Source organism: Macaca mulatta, chromosome 5 (genome assembly GCF_049350105.2).
Source record: "Macaca mulatta isolate MMU2019108-1 chromosome 5, T2T-MMU8v2.0, whole genome shotgun sequence".
NCBI lineage: Eukaryota > Metazoa > Chordata > Mammalia > Primates > Cercopithecidae > Macaca > Macaca mulatta.
The window spans coordinates 4,598,928-4,621,380 of record NC_133410.1 but is presented as its reverse complement, the minus strand read 5'-3'; the positions used below and the strand labels follow the sequence as shown (position 1 = coordinate 4,621,380).

Here is a 22,453-nt window from a genome sequence, read left to right as displayed (position 1 = left end):
GGCTCTGGGTGACACTAAGGGGGTGCGTGTCGGCTCTGGGTGACACTAAGGCGGTGCGTGTTGGCTCTGGGTGACGCTAAGGCAGTGTGTGTCGGCTCTGGGTGACACTAAGGGAGTGAGTGTCAGCTCTGGGTGATGCTAAGGCAGTGGGTGTCGGCTCTGGGTGATGCTAAGAGGGTGCGTGTCAGCTCTGGGTGACACTAAGAGGGTGCGTGTCGGCTCTGGGTGACGCTAAGGGGGTGGGTGTCGGCTCTGGGTGTCGCTAAGGGAGTGGGTGTTGGCTCTGGGTGACACTAAGGGGGTGCTTGTCAGCTGTGGGTGATGCTAAGGCGGTGCGTGTTGGTCTGGGTGACACTAAGGCGGTGCGTGTCAGCCTGGGTGACGCTAAGGCGGTGCACGTCAGCTCTGGGTGATGCTAAGAGGGTGCGTGTTGGCTCTGGGTGACGCTAAGGGGGTGCGTGTCAGCTCTGGGTGATGCTAAGGGGGTGGGTGTCAGCTCTGGGTGAAGCTAAGAGGGTGCGTGTCGGCTCTGGGTGACACTAAGGGGGTGCGTGTCAGCTCTGGGTGATGCTAAGGGGGTGGGTGTCAGCTCTGGGTGACACTAAGGCGGTGTGTGTCGGCTCTGCGTGACGCTAAGGCGGTGCATGTCAGTCTGCGTGACGCTAAGGCGGTGCGTGTCGGTCTGGGTGACGCTAAGGCGGTGCGTGTCGGTCTGGGTGACGCTAAGGTGGTGCGTGTCGGTCTGGGTGACACTAAGGCAGTGCGTGTTGGCTCTGGGTGATGCTAAGGTGGTGCGCGTCAGCTCCTCTGGGTGACACTAAGGTGGTGCGTGTCAGCTCTGGGTGATGCTCAGGCGGTGCACGTCGGCTCCTCTGGGTGACACTAAGGTGGTACGTGTCGGTCTGGGTGATGCTAAGGGGGTGCGTGTCGGCTCTGGGTGACACTAAAGCAGTGTGTATCGGCTCTGGGTGACGCTAAGGGGGTGCGTGTCGGCTCTGGGTGGTTGTGTAACATGGATGTAGAGAACACGGCAGCACCCACGGCTCACCTGGGAACACAGGGCCAGGACGGCGCTCTCCAATACTTCTCCTGCCTGCTCACCAGAGAAGTATCCACCTGCAAGCATAGCCTCGGTCATGTGGGGGCTGGGTCCTCAGTCCAAAACCAACCCCAATACCAACATGCCCTGAGTGCACTTTCCAAATTGGCCACACAGGTGGCCTGTTTTGGGTGAACACATCAGTGTCATTGCTGTCCCCAGCCCAGCTGTAACCCGAGGGGCCAAGTTCTGACACCCTTTTCCCACTCAGGCATTGATGGTCTCTGGCCTGGGGCAACGAGGGAGGCAAGGTCCCAGGCTCAGAGGTGACGGGTGGCCACTGGGCTCACACCTGCTGGGGCTCAGGGAGGCTGGGTGGGTTCCTCCCTCGGGAGGAAGCAAGGAAGGGGCTCCTGGGCAGAGCGAAGCAGGGGTGCATGGCAGGGGGCGCAGGGGCGAGGGGGTACCTGGGACCACCCAGGGGAGTCGGGAGGGGGGTGATGGGCGCCTGCAGGGACTCAGAGGCTGCAGGGGGACTTGGCCCTTGGTGTCGCCTGCAGGGACTCAGAGGCTGCAGGGGGACTTGGCCCTTGGTGTTGCCTGCAGGGACTCAGAGGCTGCAGGGGGACTTGGCCCTTGGTGTCGCCTGCAGGGGGACTTGGCTCTTGGTGTCGCCTCCAGCCGCTGTGGTTTCTGGTGGGGCCCTAAGAGGTCCAAGGCCGTGGCCTTGTGCGTTCGGGAGCGCATCTGTGGCAGGATCTGCGTTTGCTATGATTTTTGCTGGCGAGAACTGTGTCTTATCACTTAGGGTTTTTCTCAGGTAGCAGTGGGGCTCCTGCCCTGTGCCCGCCCTCTCTGGCAGACACTCGTGTCCCTTCCTTGGTGCACCTGGGCATGGTCAAGGCCTCCACGGGGTCAGCACCACCTTCCAGGGGGTAAACGCTGGCTCTTGGGGTGGGGAGGATCTTATTCTTCACAAGCCCAGAGATGCAGGACATGAATGGATACGCGGTATATCCTAGTACCAAAGATGCATGGGTGCCAGCCATTGGGAAGAACCACCTAAAAAGACTTGCTGGGGGCAACAACCAACAAAAGGTTGACAAACTTTGGTTTACCCCATTCCCACCAATCCTCCAGGAATCAGCCCCAGCACCCCGTCCTCCAGGAAGTCTTCCAGGGTTCCCAAGTCTAGACACTCCTGGCTCGTGTCTCTCTGTGCCTTATGGGACCTAGGGGGTGGGCTTCTGCTCTCTGCAGAGCCCGGCAGGCTGCCTGGCACGAGGGGGCCTTCTGGAAGTGCTCTCTGAACCGAACCCCAAGTGAAAGGAAAATTGGGTCTCTCGGCACCACCCTGACACTGTTCTGCCCCATATGCTTCTCATTATGGAAGTGGGCTCCTCATCTGTCCACAGCGCTCTCCGCCATGTTCAGTAAGTCCTGTGGAAGGAGGACAATGGTGCAGGAAGCAGCTTCCTAGATACAACAGCGGGGCCCTGACTCTGGGGAGGACAGCAAGCCAGCAGTCAGAAGCCTCACCTCGGTAGAGCAGGGCCGCGTGGTGGCTCAGGGACCAAAGGGCGTACAGAGCACTGAGCCGCCCCAGCACGGCCCGCAGCGAGGGCGGCACGCAGGGCTGGTGCACGTGCTCGTGGAACCTCTGCACCACGGTGAGCTCCAGGAAGGCCAGCGCCAAGGGACGGCCGTGGGACACCTGGAACACAGGACGGCATCATAAGGACCATGAAAGTCCCAGCCTCGCCCAGATTCCCGGTGGAGGAAGTTCTCAGGAAACACGAACGCGGGTCTGCATTCCCGTGCAAGTCCTAGGACAGTAACATGAGGTGAGGCAGCACACAGACGCCGTGCAGCATAAGACGTTTCTAGAACACGATGGAAAAGGCCTATGTGAAGATGGAGCTGGGAGTGCTCTGGCTCCACCGACGCCCTCCAAGGCCTCAATCTCAGCTCAGCTCCCATCTGGGACTGGGAGAGGCACGGTCATTGCACACCGGGCCTGGGGCAGGCTTCGGGATGCTCTGCGGCTACAGTGTGGGCGCCCACCAGGAGGCCCCCGAGGGCCCAGGACCTGGCTTCTTCCACACAGGAAGACAGAGGAGCTGGAGAAGGGGCTTGTCAAGCTCCTCCCTGAGCTCAGAATTGACTTCGCTTCTCCAAAGGAACAGCCACCCCCTCCTCCAAAGCCTCCAAAGCACGCTTCTCTCCTTTCTCTCCATGCTGTACGTCCCCCGCAGGCTCTGCTGCTCCCATCTTTATGTCCATGAGTGCCCAATGTTTAGCTCCCACTTATACGTGCGAACATGCAGCATTTGGTTTTCCGTTGCTGCGTTAGTTTGCTGAGGATAACGGCTTGTAGCTGCATCCATGTTGCTGCAAAAGCCATGACTGTTGGTAGTGATGGCTGCACGGTATCCCGTGGTGTCTATGTACCCCATTTTCTTTATCCAGTCCACCGCTGTGGGGCACCCGGGTTGATTCTACAGTTTTGTTATTGTGAATAGTGCTGCGATGGACGTACAGGTACATGTGTCCGGCTGGCAGGATGACTGCTTTTCTTTGGGGTATGTACCCAGTAATGGGATCGCTGGGTCGAGGGGAAGGGCAACTCTTAGCTCTGAGAAATCGCCAAGCTGCCCTCCACAGTGGCTGAACTAATCTGCGTTCCCACCAACCGTGTATCCATGTCACTTTTCTCCACAGCCTTGCCAGCATCTGCTATAATATCAAAAACATTTGCTGATAATCATCAACTTCACTTATTAGCCTTTCTTTCCCTGTCTCCCATTTATCATCTCACCAGATATTTTAAATTAGGAAAACAACACACGCATTGCTTGACTTGTTAGGATGAGCAGGTGCCATTTTTAAAATTAAAAAAAATCCAGCCAAGCGATGAAATACAGGGTATGGGGGACCGACTGCTGCAGGAGGACCCGGCTGCATGCCTGGCCTATGCTGCTGCCCCAAATCTTCCCAGAACACAGCAGGGCGAAGCACACGGCAGCAGGGTCTCCAGTCACAAAGCCAGTGTCCTCCAGGGCCCTGTTGGGATCAGGAGCCTCGGGAAAACAGAAACCGGGAGTAGCTGCTTTCCCGTTCTGCTTCATGCCAGCCTGACTGGTCCCGTCCCAAGACCCCCGCTGGGTCCTGCACACTCATGGGTGGGCCGTCCCCCTCCTGAGTGTGCCACTCAGGAGAGTGCCAGGAAGGCCTGTCCTGCTCCCTGCTCTCTGAGCATGGAGTGTGCCAGCCCGGGGCCTTGGGGCTTCCTGCCCTCTCCTGATCTCACACGTGCCATAGCTCTGGGCCTTGGTTTTGGCGGGATCTGGACTTGCACTGGGGCCGTGGGGACTGCACGACAGACCCCAGCTAGGACTAGCACCCAGAATTCCCAGAGCCCTGCCAAGTGAGGTGGGGCAGCCCTCAGGCTCCCACCCGAGGCCTCTGGCAGGAGGCTGATAATACAGGCCTCTGGGGGAGCTGCCAGGCGTGGTGCTGCAGCTCCAGGCCTCAGCCCCTCCTCCTTTCACCTTCCATGAAACAAGCAGGCGACGGCACCTGCACCCCCGCAAGCTGCTCCTGCGTCCACGAGAACACGGCAATTCCACTGAATCCGCCCACACCCCAAAACGTGCTCCCACACCACAAGGGCCTCTCCTCTCGCCATGGGTCCTCTGCGAACCCCAATCCCAGCCAATCCCAGCAGGGCCCGGGCACAGAGAGGCGGTCCTCAGAACCGAATCTGAGCCCTGTGCCCCGCACCACTCTCCCCCTCACCTGCAGTCGCCACGCCGCTTCAGTGTGTTTTGCCATGAAAGTGACACAGCGTGATACAGCGATGGCACAGGCCAGACAGGCCGTGGGGGCCAGAAAGACAGCCCCCTCTGGAACCTTGCTGCTGCCAAATAATGCGTCCCGAGTGCCAGTGAGTTTTGAAACACAGAGTCACTCGGCTCTGCAGCTGTGCAAGAGAGCAAAAGGCGTCATACAAGCCTCAGTGTTGTCTCCCGTGTGGTGCTGCTGGGGTCAGGGCAGCCCTCTCACAGGAAGCGCCTGCAATGGCAGCTCTATTGTGCTCGACGGCATCTCGGTCCCCAGGATTTGCCTGCATGACACTGCGCTGTTGTTCCAGGAAAGGTCCACATAAGGCCAGCAGTGACTGGGGGGACACAGGCTCCGACGATGGGCTCCCTAAACAGTGTCTGCCATGGCAACCAGCAGAGCTGACCACAACATTAACCAACGTGGGCTGGGGCCCAGGAAGCATCCCACGTGGTATGAACTCCGGAGACCCGGGGGGACAGTAATGTCTCAGGTGCAGTCCCTCCCCATGGCCAAAGTGTCCCCATAGCTACGGTTAGGGCTGGCACACTCCAGCCAAGAGTGCTCACGGCACCCACAGACACATCTGGGAGTCCCACTGCCCCCACCAGCTGCCCCCAGACAGGGCAGGGGCTGGACTGTGCTCTACGGGGATCTTCTGGACCACCTCAGCTGCCCCTCCAGAGCTGCCAAACTGTCCCCAGCTAGGACTGGGACAGGCACTTCTCAGGCTCCATGCAGCTATGGTCAGCTGTCCCTTTACAGCAGTAAACCCGGACACCCAGGAAATCTTCAGCACAGAGAGAGGGGAGGGTCCCAGTCTGGTACACTCTGATTTCTGAAGTACATTTTAAGAGGCAATGGATATAGTTCAGGCAAAAAACCAAACCCCAAATGGTCCAAATTCAGAAAGCAGCCACGCAGCCTGGGGAAAGGGCTGGGCTCTGTGACAGCTGGCCTGGGTGCAATAATGGCCCTGGCACAGGCGAGCTGGGGGACCTTGGGCATTTCTCTTGGCCTCAACTTCCTTCACTCCCAAAGTAGACAACATGAAACGACCCAGATACAGAATCCAGCATGTGGCTCAGGGAGAACAAATGTCCTCGTCCTTGTCCGCCTTCTGATGTGCAAATTCCTGAAGGGAACCTGGAGCCCTTGTGACAGGGGTCGATCCCAGGGTGAAGGCAGGCTGCGGGGACGCCACCACCCACCTTTTTATTCCCAGACTGGAGGCAGGCTGCGGGGACGCCACCACCCACCTTTTTACTCCCAGGCTGGAGGCAGGCTGCGGGGACGCCACCACCCACCTTTTTACTCCCAGGCTGGAGGCAGGCTGCGGGGACGCCACCACCCACCTTTTTACTCCCAGGCTGGAGGCAGGCTGCGGGGACGCCACCACCCACCTTTTTACTCCCAGGCTGGAGGCAGGCTGTGGGGACGCCACCACCCATCTTTTTAGTCCCAGGCTTGAGGCAGGGTGCGGGGACGCCACCACCCACCTTTTTATTCCCAGACTGGAGGCAGGCTGCGGGGACGCCACCACCCATCTTTTTAGTCCCAGGTTGGAGGCAGGCTGTGGGGACGCCACCACCCATCTTTTTATTCCCAGACTGGAGGCAGGCTGTGGGGACGCCACCACCCATCTTTTTAGTCCCAGGCTCGAGGCAGGCTGTGGGGACGCCACCACCCATCTTTTTAGTCCCAGGCTTGAGGCAGGGTGCGGGGACGCCACCACCCACCTTTTTATTCCCAGACTGGAGGCAGGCTGTGGGGACGCCACCACCCATCTTTTTAGTCCCAGGCTCGAGGCAGGGTGCGGGGACACCACCACCCATCTTTTATATCTACTGGCTGTTGAACACGTGAAGGTGTCACTCAGCCGAAAAATGAGAGAAATGCATTGTTAAAGACCTTTCTGCGCATGCCTGGCTTACGGTGGGTAAATGGTAGATAGCGGTTATTGGCAAGAGCCAGAAAATGTTTAAAAGTTAATCAATTTTACCCACCAGGTCAAAGAGTAGGCACACTTCTAACAAAAATGCCAGTAACCTTCTCAAAGGACACAGCCGTCACCCTCTCCACGAACGGTGCTGCTGCCCGAGCCCAGCCTGATGCCTGCGGAAGTATGGCTTTGACCTGCAGCTCCTGGCCCTGGCTCCAGGTCAGCGGCTGCTAGGGCTGGTTTCCGACCAGGCGGGCATCTATCTGAAGGAGTTCCTTCCTTCCTGGGGGTGTTCTCTGTCAGCGACATGCCACGTGGGCTTCCCCAGTCTGCTGTGTGGCTTCTGATTTTGTTCGGAGCATCTTTTGCAATGCAGAAATGCTGAACCTTTATGCAGCCAAATCCGATGGTTTTATTTTTTAACAGCTTCTGGCTCCCATCTTCCTGAAAAGGCTGGTCTAGGCTGAGGCTTTCTTCTCATGCCGTATTGCAGGGGAAGGGGCTGCATCTCCCATGGGCCCCTTAGCATCCAGCCCAGGGCCCCAAGGGCTCTCAGCTGTCACAAACGTCCCCTGCTCTTGAAAGCTCTGCGACCCAGAGCAGGTCTGGAGCACGAAGCCCCACCCTGGCAACTGCTTTCCCTCCAAGGCCTTGTGGCTGGTGTCTGTGGGTGTCTGTCAGCTCCACAGCTCGGCCCAGGGTCACCGTCTCAGCCGGACTCAGAACCCAGGACCCCTCCTGGCCTCTGCCGCAGGACTCCCTGAAATTCTGTCACCAAGTTCTCGAAGGAAAAGCTGAAGGTAAGTGGTTTCTCAGCAGCTGAGCCACACACTCGGGGTGTTGTGGGGTCACACAGGCTGCGGCCCCAGCATAGGCCGGGGCTGGAAGGGGGTGCTAAGGACCTACCAGGCAGTTCTAAGAGACACAGGTGTTGTTAGGAATGGGGTCCTTTTGTGCCGTTTCTGGGGGTCTTGTTTCATAACTCATTGGAGAATCTCCATTCCATTAAAAAAATTCTTTTTTTCTTTTCTGAGACAGGGTCTTGCTCTGTTGCCCACGCTGGAGTGCAGTGATGTGATCGTGGCCCACTGCAGCCTCAACCTCCTGGGCTCAAGCGATCTTCCTGCCTCAGCCTGCCTAATGCGCTGGCATTACAGACACGAGCCAGTGCAGCAGCCTATTCCACCTTAACACGAGGATGTGGCCTGCAGAGGAGGGAGCGGTGGAAGCTGACAGGCATCCATCGGTTTCTGAATGACCCAACCTGCCGTGTTATCAGCCAGGGTGGGTACAGAAGGCAGCCTGTTCTGGGTCACTTCAAGTCTCCTATTTTCGGTCACCATGGCCCTAAACTACAAGTTCTACTGACCCTGGCCACCTGCTGACTTCATTTCTTTTCAGCTATAAATTCAATCTGGGTTTCTTTTTTTCTTTTTTTTTCTTTTTTTTTGAGATGGAATCTTGCTCTGTCACCCAGGCTAGAGTGCAGTGGTGTGATCTCGGCTTATTGCAACCTCTGCCTCCCATGTTCAAGCAGTTCTTCCTGCCTCAGCCTCCCAAGTAGCTGGGACTACAGGCGCCTGCCATCATGCCTGGCGAATTTTTTGTATTCTTAGTAGACACCGGGTTTCACTGTATTAGCCAGGATGGTCTTGATCTCCTGACCTTGTGATCCACCTGTCTTGGCCTCCAAAAATGCTGGGATTACAGGCATGAGCCACTGCGCCCGGTCCAATCCGGGTCTCTTTGAGCTCGGCAGGAGCCCATCCTTCCCGCCTTCTCTCCTCATCCCAGGGCAGGTGTGTGCAGCAGGTTCTAGAGCTGCCGGCCTGAGGGGCGCGGCTGCCCCCCAGCAGCAGGCTGTGCGGTGCCAGGCCTTCCCAGAGACAGGCAGACGTGGACCTGGGTCCCCACAGCGGCTTCGTTATTGAAGCTGACTCATAACTTCATGAACTGACACTAGGGAGAAGGGGTGACAGCAGCTCTCTCCGTATCCATGGCCTCCCTGCACAACACTCATGGCCTGAGTCTCCCCATAGCTATGGTTAGTGCTGGCGCACTCCAGCCAAGAGTGCTCACGGCACCCACAGACACATCCGGGAGCCCCACTACCCCCAACAGCTGCCCCCTAGACAGGGGAGGGGCTGGGCTCTGCTCTAGGGCAGACAGCTGGGACAGGGCTGGAATCACACGGAACCAGGTTCCTGGCATGACAAGGCGTTTTATAACAGGCTGTTTTTTCCCTGTGGCTTCCCAGAACACAAAAGACAGCCCTGTCCAGGTGTGAGAACCAAAGCACTTTCCAAGGCCAATGACGATCCACTCACCATTGCCACCCAGCCCCTTGGGAAGGCAAGAGCAAGCAAGCAGGGCGCTGGCGTCACTCCCATGAGTCAGGAGGGAGCACTCTGAGTGTCCACAGTGGTGTCCCTGCCCGTCTGTGCATCCAAGGCTCTCACAACCTTGTTCTCACAACAGAGCAGAACCTCACTGCTCTGGTTTACGGGCTGGGAACCGTCAGGAATGGTAAATGTAACATCCATGACCTCCCCAGCCCAGCAAGACAGGTGCCGCCATCCCTGTGTTACAGAGGAGCTGAGCAAGCAGCAAAGTCATCAAGTCATCTGCCCAAGGTCACGGGAGCTCGGGGTCTGGGGCCTGAACTGCCAGGGATACAACAACTGGGGAATTAAGAGCAAATAATACAAAAGGGAATTTTGAAAACAAATACCTACCTGGCAGTTATTCCTTGCTTCAAAGTCACTGCTTCCTGATCTTTTCTCTTGGTTTAATTTTTGATAAGTCTCTCGGAGCAGGTAGCAAACCAGCCACTTGTATGCTGCCAGGGCGACTTCGGAACGAGAAACAGAAGGAGAAAAAGTAACAATAGAGAACCCAGCATTTGTCACGACTCACCCCCAGGGACAAGGCACTGCCAGCATCCTGCAGGTACGGCGTCATCTTCGTGACAAGCAGGCGTATGGGGTGGGTCTGATTTTATAGGTAGGGAAACTGAGGCACAGGGACGGCATCTGCCCAGGGCCCCTCTGGCTGGAGGCACTTCCTGGCTCAGCCTGGGGCTGTCCGGAGTTCTACACTGTTCCAGCAGCCTGGAGGCCACAGGGGCACGGTGCCACCGCTAGAGTGGGCCCTCGAGTGCGACGGCCGCACGTTCTCGCACGCATCAGGCTCGGTCTGTGTGAACCGTGGTGCTGTCCCCGCAGCTGCCCAGGACTGCATGGGCAGCAGGACAACTGCCCGGCGGTGGTGCCCAGTGGCGAGAGGAAGGGGTGCTTCCGTTCACCTCCCCCTGCCTGGCCCTTGGACCTCACTGCCTGCTGGAGGACTGGGTGGAACTGGGGACTGACATGGTGGGGGAGGGGGTACCTGAGGCCTCGTACCCTGGGGGGCCCCACCCCCAGATTCAAAAGGGCAGGAGGGAGCAGATGCAGCAGACAAGGAGGCCCCAAGGTGGGGTGTCAGGCAGGACAGCTGGAGCCCCCTCTTCATCCTCCCCTTCCCCTGGCAGTGGTGCCCACATCTGCAGGGCCCCCTACAGCATGGCCAGAGCTGGCCTCCCACAGTACTCCCTATGGAGCAGGCATGGTCCTGAGACCCCACCAGGCTGTACTGCTACCACCCCGCTGATGAGGACATGGGCCCAGGCACATGGCGAGCATGTAGGGGAGAGCTGCGGACCAGCCGCACATGGAGGCCACGCTCACACCCACTCCCTGCCCAGGCACAGAGGGCCTGGCGCCTGGACACGAGGTGCCTCCAGGCTGCAGGGGGCCTTCTGCCTGGCAGCCGGTCTTGCTCAGAGATCCCAGGCAGGAGAATGGGGTCAGCCACGCCGAGTCTGAGTCCAAAGGCTGAACTCAGGGGCCCTTGGGATTTCCTTCTATGTCACACAGCCCAGGTCACTGGGAAGAAAACACCCAACGTCGCGGTTCCTGCCACAGCACACCCGACTGCTTTCGGCTGTTACATCCATTCACCCTCACAGCATAACTGAGAGGAACTGAGTCATAAACCAGAGCAGGCCGTTCCCCAGGCTCAGACATCAGGCGGCTGCCGGAGGTCTCAGCTCCCCAGCGGGAAGGAAAGGCAGGTGCCGCTGACCCCGCAGGCGGGGCGCAGGCAGGGCTGGGTGGAGGTTTCCTCCATACAGGCATCTTCAGGGAGCCAAGGCTCCCCTTGCCAAGTCCTGCCAGGCATGAGGCGTTGAATGGTGGCCCCAACTGACTCCCACGGCTGTGAATATGACCTTTGTTGGGAAGAGGGTCTTTGCAGATGTCATGACGTTGAGGTACTGAGGGAGGTCATCAGGGACTCCTGGACTAGGGTGGACTCTAAGTCCAATGACACGTGTCCTTACAAGATGCAGAGACGGCAAAGTCACAGAGGAGGCAAAGGCCAGCATGATGCAGCCGCAGCCAAGGACTCCTGGAGCTGCCAGGAGCCTGGGCAGGAGGACTCCCCCGCAGAGGGAGCGGGGCAGCCCTGCCCCATCCTGCCTTGGGGTTTCCGCCTCTGCACCGAAAGAGTCACTGTCTGCTATCTTTGGTGCCCAGGCCGTGGCCCTCTGCTGCTGGCAGGCTGCCCAGGGCTCATCCTTGAGCCTCACATGCTACCCTTCAGGACATTACAGGAAAATTCAGGTCCATTTTGCAACCAATGCTGAGGGGAGGCCCTCATGACCACCGCCTGTTCCTAAAGGCTCTGCCACATCCCAAGCTCTCCCCGGCAGGGCAGATGGTCACGAACAGCAAGGAAAGGTGGACACTGTGCAGTTGTGCTTTCCATGACTTATTTACATAGCAACAAAACCAAGGAAACGGTCTGGCCAGAAACCGCTTGTGCAAATACCTTCTGACCACACCAGAGGCCCCCGTGTCCCACCACGCATCAGCCGTAGCTGGGCTTCCCTCCCAGCCTGTCCTGGCCGTTCCCAAACACTGCCCCGGGAGGTGTCCCTCTGTGGTGGACACTTCACGGCAGTTACCCGAGTTTTCCAATCTATCTCTGCAACCAGAATTAACCCATGAGGCTTCCCGTCGACGGCCAGTTAGACCGTGCTGTGGGCTGCAAGTGAGAAGAATGCTTGAGAAATGAGTTATGTTTGCACCGTGTTTTTCCTTACACTCTGCTTTTGGTTCTTGGTTTTTCATTAAAAAATAAAGCATGTCAGTCTGATGTGTTCACATGCAGGGGAGAAGATCCCCCAAAAAGCAGATGACAGCAAACGAAAGGTGGGTGCCATGTGTGTCATTTCCAGAGTTAATCTGGAAGTGATACAGTATCGCTGAAATAAAGTACGTGGAAAACGGGCACTGACGGGCAGCGAATTCTCTTGCTTGGAATATGGCTGCTGGAGGCCCGAGGACACACCCAGCGTCAGCAACCTCTGTCCTTAAGACTCTCTCAGAATCCTGGGTCACCACAGCCTTTCCATGTGCCACACACCAGACGGACTCGCGAAGGTGCCCCCAGCTGCCCTGTGCACCCAATGACTGCCCCTCAACCTGCCCCCTCCGCAGCTGGGACTCCGTCCTTGACCCCATGGAGAGCTCTTCGCGTGCACCGCCTGCCTTTCGGGTCTCAGTTTCCTCTCCTGTCTCTGAGGCCAGTCCCCGCTGCGTCAGCATCGGACACTCCTAACTCGGATTCTGACCCAGGCAAGCCCTGGAAAGCAAGGCCTGGACGGCGGCCCCAACTCCTCAGCCAGATCACGGGCCCGGGTCTGACCATGCCCACCGCTCTGGTGCTCCTGAACGGCCGGTGCTCCCCAAAAGCACAACGCACAGACCCTCCAAGACACCCTCAGGTGCCGGCTTTGTGGGAAACATTCCTTGACCCACCAAGGCAGACCTCACCTGCACCTGTGTCTGTTGTTTCCAATGAAGTGTTCAGGACAGTGGCCCCCCACACACAGCAGCCCCCCACCGAGGGCACCATGGCCTGGCACCTGCCAGGCAGCACGAGGTGACCGCATTCCCTCTCCACTGTCTTGCAGGAGGAAAACAGGCTCGGAGAGATTAAAGCCTAGCTCAAGGTCACAGCGGGGGGCAGTGCTGACCCAAGAGCCTGTGCTCCCATCCTCTGGGAACACCGTCTGCACCATGAACCCCACTGCTCACCTCACATGACCTCACCATGCACTCCACGTGACCTCACCACTCACCCCACGTGACTCCACCGCTCATCCGTGACCCCACTGCTCACCTCACATGACCTCACCATGCACTCCACGTGACCTCCCTGCTCACCCCATGTGACTCCACCGCTCACCCATGACCCCACTGCTCACCTCACATGACCTCGCCATGCACTCCACGTGACCTCACCGCTCACCCCACGTGACTCCACCACACATGGCCCCATGTCACCTCTGGCCTACATTCTGTGACCTTGCAGTCCACACATACACACGTGTCCGGGTAGTGAACACTGCAACTGCTTACTACAAATGCACACCAGCCCGCTAAAGGAGAACAGGGACCGTCGCAGGGAGCAACAGCACAGGCCCCAAGGCACAGGGCTGTGACACTCAGCCCAGCACACGTGCCTGTGCAAAAATCAGAGGAACTCAACAGAAAACCCGGCCTTCCCTACCCAAGTCAGAATAGGAACCCCTGAAGGACCAGCCATGGGCTTGGCAAATCCTCCACCCTTCCTCACAGGCGAGCGCAACCCTGGAAGAGGCCTGTGTCTCTTCAATCCTGCAGAGCCTGAGGGCCCCACATCACTTACACAGCTTTTACCAAAGATCCACATGACGCAGGCTGCAGTCGGCCCTGAGCCCTGGGATCTGTGACCAAATGCCCTTGAGACGACGGGGCTGGCAGAATCCACAAGCTTCCCTGCGGCGTGAGGGATAATGGTGATCTCGCTCCCACACCACTTTCCACAAGAGAAAGTCATTTGCCTTTGTTACTCTGGAAAACGTTTTCACTTTGTTGCATCTCGTAAACATTAGGGCAGTTGCAGGAAAAGCAGATGACTTTGGTGTCTCTCCCAACGATGGAGAGACTGTAAAACTGCTTTTGCTTTCAGTCTCAGGGGAAGGGGAGGGAAGAGCAGAGCGTGATGGGCACATGGAGAAGCTGGCTGCGCCTTCTATGTTTTCATTTTATTAATATAGGGAGCGATGGTTTTAGGAAAAAGGTTTTGGTTGGGTTGAAGTTACTACAATGATTAGGTCATTTTCTAGTTCTTCCTGTGGCAACATTTGGGAAGCTTAGAAAATGACTTGCGGCTGGGTGCGGTGGCTCACGCCTGTAATCCCAGCACTTTAGGAGGCCGAGGCGGGCGGATCACGAGGTCAAGATATTGAGACCATCTTGCCTAACAGGGTGAAACCCCATCTCTACTAAAAAATACAAAAAATTAGCCGGGCGTGGTGGCGGACGCCTGTAGTCCCAGCTACTTGGGAGGCTGAGGCAGGAGAATGGCGGGAACCCGGGAGGCGGAGCTTGTAGGGAGCCGAGATCGCGACACTGCACTCCAGCCTGGGCGACAGAGCGAGACTCCGTTTAAAAAAAAAAAAAAAAGTGACTTGCAAACATCAGAAATAGTTCATCAAACGTGTCCCCATTTCCTACTGGCACCCAAACAGGCAGGCTGAGGTCTGCACGGTTAGTTACCGTCAGAAGCTGTAACCCAGCGCAGGGCCCACGGGAAAAGCCAGCAGTGACGCGGGCGCGTCCTGATGACGATGCTGACGGTGCTGGCAGCGGAAGGCACCGGGAAACTGGCCCGGCCCAGGCACCACACGGGCTTCGGCCATGGCTGTGTGTTCTTTGCCGTGTGAACAAGTAGCCCGCAGGGCTGGAGACGGACAAGGGCACACGCTCGGGGGCTGCTATCACATCCATGGCGTCGGTCCTGAAGGCCGGAACGCGTCCTCCACGTGCGCCTGTCCACTGCATGGGCTCCCTCCTCCCGAGGATCCAGGGGCCTCCCAGAACCCCTGGGGACCCTCACATTCTGATCTCCTGAATGCAAAGCCAAGAGCCTCCTCCATCTCCAAATCCCTGCTCTATCTGCCCAGCTGAGTGTGCCGCACCTCGAGAGTGGTTCCTGCCCAAACTCTGTGGCTGCTGAGCTGAGCACTGATTTGGCGCCAAGTGCTGCACTAAGTGCTTTAGGCGCTGAACTCAGTCCACCGTACGAAAACGTTATGAAGGGGATACCATTACCATCCCTGTGCTGCAGATGAGGAAACCGAGGCAGGAAAGCTGAGGAACTTGCTGTAGGTTCCACGGCCGGCAGGAGGAGGGACCGGGATCAACCTCTGGCAGCCTGGCGGGAGCTGATGTCTCGCTCCGGACGGTGGGCCTGCTCTTCCAGTCTCGGGTGTCACGGAGGGGTTAGTTTCTACCTGGCCCACCGGGACAGTGCACTGGGACCCCTCTCGGCCCTTCTCTTCTGCACAAATAGGTGCTTTGGTGGCAAAGCAAAGACGTTCACTAAAAACCGCTGAGTGAGGTGATGGGGAGATGGAGGCGTTGCTGCGGGTTCGAGCTGTTCTCTGTGATATGCGGCTTGACAGATGGGGGCTGTGGTGGGAGGAAGGCATTTCACAGGGACACGGGTGGCATGGAGGTGGGGGCAGCTCCAGCCCGGCTCTTTCTGTCAAATCTCACCCAGACCAATGGGCAAGAAGCATCCAGGAGGAGTAACAAGAGATTCAGAGCTTTGCAGTCCCACAGGCTTGGGTTTGAATCCTTGCTCTGTCCCTGCCTGCACCCAGGCAGCCAGAGCCGAGTGCTCTTTAGGAGTACCCTGTAGGACACGCAGAGCTCCGCCGGGTGCTTCTATGTGGGGGTACAGGGCAGCCCCTCTCACCCGTCCCAACTGCCTCTCACCTCCATTTCCACAGAGCAACCAGAGTGGCCTTTTTCAACATTTTTAAAAATATGAATCATCAAAACAAGTAGCACACCCCATTCCACCAGGCCTCTGGCGCTCACCTCCGGTCATTCACAACAGGGGAACACGATGCACGCTCGCATCGAGATGAGCTCCGCACAGGCTGGGCCCTGTTGCCTCCTCCTCCTCCTGAGACACCCGTCCATCGGACATACCCATGGCTGCCCCTGCCTTTCACTGAGACCTCAATTCAAAGGCCAAGATCCTTGCAAGGGGGTCACCAGTCATGCTCCACCTCACCAGCCAGGATCACTGCTTTGCAGAATTCCCGCTGCCCTAAGACTGAGGCCTTGGAATGTTTTTGTGTCTGCTGGTCTAGACTGCAAAGTCCCACGAGGGCAGGCACGGGGTCTCGGTCATGCCGGCCACTGGCCCCGAACTGCAGAGTAAGTGCATAACAAGCATGTGCAGAATTAACCAGGGAACGCGAGAGCGCTGCTCTCCAGAGAGGGATCCCCTGTCAGGATGCAGTGCAGTCTACAGGGAAGCTGCTTTGCTTTCCATGCTGCCAGCACGGCCGGACGCCCCATTCCCAGCTCTCGTTTCCACCTTTCTGAGCAGACCCTGCGTGGGTGAGGTGGAGCCTGCAGCAGCTCCCATGACACACCTGCAGGAGGCTGTCCATGGCCAGCTCTGTGTGGACCCCTGGGAGGAGGCCCCACCCCGACCACCACACCCACGGGAGATGAGCCTGTGCTACAGGGGCTGAGGGAAGGAAGCGTGTGAGATGCGCCAGGGCGGGAAGGGGCATCTGCTGTTTGGGGAGCCAGGAGGGGCTGGGGGTGGGGAAGACCAACAGGTGAGGTAGCTGGGAGGGCCCAGGGACAGCAGCAGCCCAGGCACCAGGGCAGGGGGCAGAGGCTGCTCAGTGGACAGAGACTAGGCCAGGTGGCCCCTCACGCCCTTTATCCTACGGGAGGGGAAGGCAAGAGGCAAGGCATAGGGTGGTGATTGGGCATCCTTCAATTCATCTGTGGAGTCAGTGTCTAACTTGGCATCGGGTGCAAAGAGATTATTCCATGAGCCAGCCCAGGACAAGCTGCATGCAGGGCCTCCCACCACTACTGCTGCCCTGGCTGGAACTGCCAAGGGCCCCCTCACCGAGGTACGGTGTGTTTCCTGGGGGGAATGACGGGAAATCAAGAGATCAGGGGAGCCCTCCACCTGCATGTTTACCTGCGGAGTCCAAGCAGTCGGCAACACTGGAGACCTCAAACTTCTGGTCAAGGATGCTGGGATAGGCGTCCAGAAAGTCCACCGACTTCAGCGGACTGCGGAAGCAAGCTCCATCTAGGACACACATTCCAGTGACTTTGGTGGAAGACGGGAACCCAAGCCACTGGGGACCCCAAGCCGGGGGCACCCCAAAGCATGGAGAATGTCCAGAGGACCCGACAGCCACGGACCCATGAGCCAGGGTCTGGGTCTCAAGGACTCTCCCCATCCCAACCTTTGCCCATGCCTTGGGGAGTCGGTCGGCACTATCTGATAGTATTTCTTTCCTTCTGCACATCTAGGGTGCGTCCACAGAACAGCTGAATCAGTGGGGCCAGGAGAACCCACCCCCGCCAGGTTGTGTTCCAGGGCCCCCACCAGTGTGCAGCGGAGCCTCACCCCGGACCCGGTGTGCCAGGAGGCCCAGCAAATAGTTGCTTGTCTGCTGCAGCAGGACGTTGTTGTCACCTTCGTATGTGCAGTTGGGATCGTTGTCATCTCTAAGGACACCCAACCGGTTCACTGCAACAAAGCCACAATAGTACCATCATTTAAGATGCATATTTGTGAAACAGCCAGTCACTATGTGAGAATTTAAAACGCCCTAAGAGGCTGGGCGCAGTGGCTCACACCTGTAATGGCAGCACTTTGGGGGGCCAAGGCGGGTGGATCACTTGAAGCCGGGTGTTCAAGACCAGCCTGGCCAACATGGTGAAACCCACCTGTACTAAAAATACAAAAATAGCCGGGTGTGGTGGGTGTGTGCCTGTAGTCCCAGCTAGTCAGGAGGCCGAGGCAGGAGAATCGCTTGAGCCTGGGAGGCGGAGGTTGCAGTGAGCTGAGATTGTGCAACTGCACTCCAGCATGGGCAACAGAGCAAGACTCTGTCTCAGAAAAAAAAAAAAAAAAAAGCCACGAGTTTGAGACAAGCCTGGGCAACATAGTGAGACCCTATCTCTACAAAAAATGAAAAAAAAAAAATTAGCTGAGAATGGTGGCAAGCACCTGTAGTCCCAGCTACCCAGGAGGCTGAGGTGGGAGGATTGCCTAAGAGCCCAGGCATTTGAGGCTGAAGTGAGCCATGGTCATGCCACTGTACTCCAGCCTGGGGGACAGGGCAAGACTGTCCAAAAAAAAAAAGCCCTAAACCCAGCTTGACCAGACACAAAAAACTGTCACCCCTGCTTCAAGTCCCAACCCCAGCTCCTCCTCACTGCTGTCAGCAAGCCCTGCATGGTCATCCCGCAGAGCCTCCCCCAGCATGGGGTCGCTGACAGGAGGGAACCATCTCAGCAAGCTGACGCCCCCAGGGCTGCCCTTCTTCCTTCTGTAACTGAATGAACTCTTCTTTTAATACAGGAAATATCAAGACAACTTTGCTTTTGTCTTTCCTATCAATTAGCTGGATGCCTTCACATAGGTTATAAGGCTTGCTTTCCAGACCCTCACGCACTGGAGCCTGCTTGCTCTGATGGAAAGTGTTCTCTGAATGTGAGGCTGGGATGGGCCCAGCAGGAAGGGAGCCGAGCTGACTTCTCACACTCACATACTATGACTGATGGATCCTGAGAGCATGAACGGACTCCTACTGCAGCCACGCTGCCAGCAGGCTTGTGATTAGGCTTGTGACCACCTGGAACACCTGATCATTTTCTCCTGACTTGCTGTCAAATCTTGCCACGTGCCTCCTGTCATGTAACAGGTTGGCCACTGAACAAGAGCTGGGAGAGTCCCCAGCAGAAACATTTGCAATTGATTTTCTAAACCTAGATGGAGCTTTGGTTGTGTTGGTCTCAATCCCAGCATATGTATATATATATATATGTATATGTATATGATGAATCTTGATTCTATTGTCTTTGTTGTCTGTAGTACTGCAAGATTCAATTTCGTTATTCAACTATTTATAGAATCCCGATGAGTTACAACGACAAATAAAAACTACTAAGGGCATTGCACAGAGGACAAAGCATGCAAATGAGTAACTTATGTACAGCCATGGCTACCCACATGGCAGTAAGTGACAAAGGCAGAGTGTGGTGGGAGTGAGAGGCCACGTTGCTGCCGGCCCATGCTAGAACAGGTGCGAGTTAGAACTGCAGTGGTGGGCGGATGATCGCTGAAAGGGTGTGTGTAGTTCTAGACAGAGCATCGCCAAAACTCTCACAAACTTGGCAAAGGGCCTAAAGCGCTCCTGGAGGGCAAGAGAGTTTTGCAGATGCTGTGGCTGTTTTGAGTGTGTACATGGCCTTCTTTGAGCAACCAGTTTTTGCCAGTTAATTATTTAAGATTAGCACACAGGAAGTTTTGCAGGTAAGCTGTAAATAATGCTGATGATAATTCTAATAATAACAGCATTAGCAAATAAAAAAGTCAGTGGGCATGCACTACAAGCCAGATACTAAGCTTACACTTCATACATGTTAATTCACTTAATTCTGGCAAGAACCTATGTTGTGGGTACACTATTATCACCCCCCACTGTAAAAATAAGAAAACTGAGCACAGTGAGGTTAAGCAACCTGCCCACAGTTACCAGGCTGTTAAGACGGAGCCAGGACTCAATCCCAGGCAAGCTGGTGGCCCCTGTTCTTAACCACACAACAGCTGCCTCGGTTATCGTCAATGCTGATATAACTGACTCTTTTTCTAAGTGTAAGAATTTTCTATCCAAATAAAACATGGTGCTAGTTTACTACCAAGCTGTTAACCAAACAGTTAAAATTCAAATGAGCAGATCAGCTGCTCTCTGCCTGTATTTTGGCCAAAGCATCAGGCATCTGAAAGCAGTGGGATCTATCTAGGGCAGGGGTTGGCAAACTTGTTCTGCAATGGACCAGAGAGTAAATATTTTCAGCTCTGCAAGCCACATGGTCTCTGTCACAGCTGGGATTACTCAACTCTGCCCTTGCAGTGCGAAAACAGCTGCAGGAAATGTGCAAATGAACGGGGGTGGCTGGCTGTGTTCCAATAAAACTTTATTTGCAAAAACAGGTGGCAGGCTGGATTTGGTCTTCAGGCCACAGTCTGCCGACCCCTGGTCTAGAGTCAAACAGCAGGGTTAAGGACAGGAAACCACCATGCACTTCTCCAAAACCTACTGGCTAGATAGCCGTGTCCTCCACACGCCTCCCGGCATTCCTGAATTCCTTGCTGGGCGGTCCACGAGGCCAGGGGCTTGCCGGCTGATGCCAGAGCGTGGATCTCACGTCCAAGCTCTGCCTTTGGGTGAGGGAATCCAACAAGAACAGGTGAAAAGAGACTTTCGACACCAAAAAGTCAGACGTCAGCAATAACATCAAACCACCATATCACTTCTAGTCTAATACAAGACATCCTGAAAATGACAGAAGAGGAAACCTAATTGTAATTAGAAATAAAAAAGGGTCTTTATCCAAGTATGGGTACACTGTGGTATGCTCACACCATTTCACAACAATGAAAACACCGCTCCAGACAGCAAATAGCTTTCGGGGCCCTGACATGGCTCCCAGAAGCAAACTGCAGAAGAATGTACGTCATGGCCCAGTTTATATAAAGTTTATAAATGTCAGAGTGATTGACACGCCATGGAAGGCTGCAATTGTTTGCAGTGAAACCATGAAGAAAGGCCAGAGAATCAGACCCAACACCGCAGACAGTGCTCCCTCCCAGGACAGGGAAGGGCCGGGGCCAGTCCATTCCAGAAGGCTGCGAGCGCCTCGGTAACTGACGGTCTGCTCTGTGTGGGTGCTCACTGCGCCTCCCTCGGGCCTAACATGTTTCATTGAGACTCCTTTGCTGTCCATGGCCACACTACCCTGAATGAGCCTGATCCTGGAAGCTAAGCAGGGTTGGGCCTGGTTAGTACTTGGATGGGAGACTGCCTGGGACCAGCAGGTAACGCAGGCTTTTCTTTTAAGGGAAAAAAAAGAAGAAGAAGAAGACTCCTTTGCTTCTACTTGATATCTAATGATGAAAACTTAAGAGACTGGGCCAGGCACAGTGGCTCACGCCTGTAATGCCAGCACTTTGGGAGGCCGAGGTAGGCAGATCACTTGAGCCCAGGAGTTTGAGAACAGCCTGGGCAACGTTGGCGACACCCTGTTTCTACTGAAAAATACAAAAAATTAGCCAGGTGTACTGGCGGGCACCTGTAGTCCCAGCTACTCTGGGAGGCTGAGGCAAGAGAATCGCTCGAACCCAGGAGGCGGAAATTGCAGTGAGCCAAGATCGCACCACTGCACTCCAGCCTGGGCAACAGAGCGAGACTCCGTCTCAAAAACAAACAAAAAACTTAAGAGACTGATTCAAGCTAAAAGAAGAATTTTTACTTTTAAAAAAGAAATTAAAAAAGAAAAACAAGAGGAAGACACACACAAACACACACACACACACACACACACACACACACACAAACGTTAAGTCCAATGACCCATTTTATGAGTGTTTTCAACTTCACATAAGGGGCTGAGTCGAGGCCCTCCTCTGCCTGGGTTAAACCGCTGAGTTTCAGAAACAATGAGCCCGGTCACCCTTTACAACATTATTCACAGGACAGTGTCAGAGCTGGCAAAAGCTCCACTGACTCACGCTCCCAGGAAAACACAGGCTTAACCCCTTCAGTGGTCAGAAGCGCTCCCTCCTCAGGCCTCCCGAGCCTGGGATTTGCTCTGCCACCAATCCTGCAGGTCATCCCTTCGCCATCACCTGCCGTGAATGCGGACACCAGTAATATTTCAAGATATGCTAATTAGATGCAGGCTTTTTCTGATGTTGTACGTAACTGCAATCTGCAGTATTTCTCCTCTGCTTCCAAACATGGTTATTTCTTTCGATTCACATTTCACTCTTGCTCAGGAGCAGCAGGAGGGACAACGGAAAATCAGGTCATAACCATCTACAAAGAAATCCGTTCTCGACGTCTCTTTATGCCGAGGCTGATCTCGGGATTTGCACGCTTGTTTCTGGCACAAATCCTCTGACTGTCAACTCAAATCCAGTCAGTGGGATTCAGACCTTTGTGCAGCTGTTTACAAAAGGCTCAGAACCATGAAGCCACTGAGGGGCGGGTAATGTGGATTTTGCAAAACCGTCAGGTTCTCAAAAGAAGACCAACAGCTGAACTCACAGACTGGAACCAAGAGTCGTGTCAGCACATCCTTGAGAGGCAGGAGTGTGGACGTGTGCCCAGCCTGTTCAATTGCAGCAGAGGCCAAGAGCTCCGAGTGGGTGGGAACAACTGGAGGAATGCGTCCTAGGCTCTGTCCTTGCAACTCAAACGACTGATTTTGCTTTGAAATGAAGGCTGAATCTGTGCTGCTCCAACCGTGTGAGATTCAAACGATGCTGCTGAGGAAGCAGACACCACCTCACCTGTCTGGCGCTGCGGTCTCCCGAGGCACGTCCTCGCTGGAGCTCCACCAGGTCCAGGAAGAGCGACTTGGAGAAGTGGTCTAAGGCGTAGGCAGCTGCCAGATACGGAAGCAAGCGGCATTGCT

The 22,453-nt window shown here is 56.0% G+C and overlaps 1 protein-coding gene across 1 annotated transcript in view; it reads right to left on the bottom strand.

The window, feature by feature from the left end:
• The window catches only part of ACOX3 (acyl-CoA oxidase 3, pristanoyl), a 60,968-nt gene that overhangs the window by 8,491 nt on the left and 30,024 nt on the right, over positions 1-22,453 (bottom strand). Inside the window, exons 10-16 of the mRNA XM_028848287.2 lie at positions 22,329-22,451; positions 20,075-20,195; positions 17,373-17,495; positions 16,935-17,048; positions 9,560-9,675; positions 2,579-2,753; positions 1,049-1,116 (exon numbers count right to left, since the gene is read on the bottom strand). Coding sequence (XP_028704120.2) covers positions 1,049-1,116; positions 2,579-2,753; positions 9,560-9,675; positions 16,935-17,048; positions 17,373-17,495; positions 20,075-20,195; positions 22,329-22,451 — 840 coding nt within the window. The remainder of the gene's footprint in view (positions 1-1,048; positions 1,117-2,578; positions 2,754-9,559; positions 9,676-16,934; positions 17,049-17,372; positions 17,496-20,074; positions 20,196-22,328; positions 22,452-22,453) is intronic.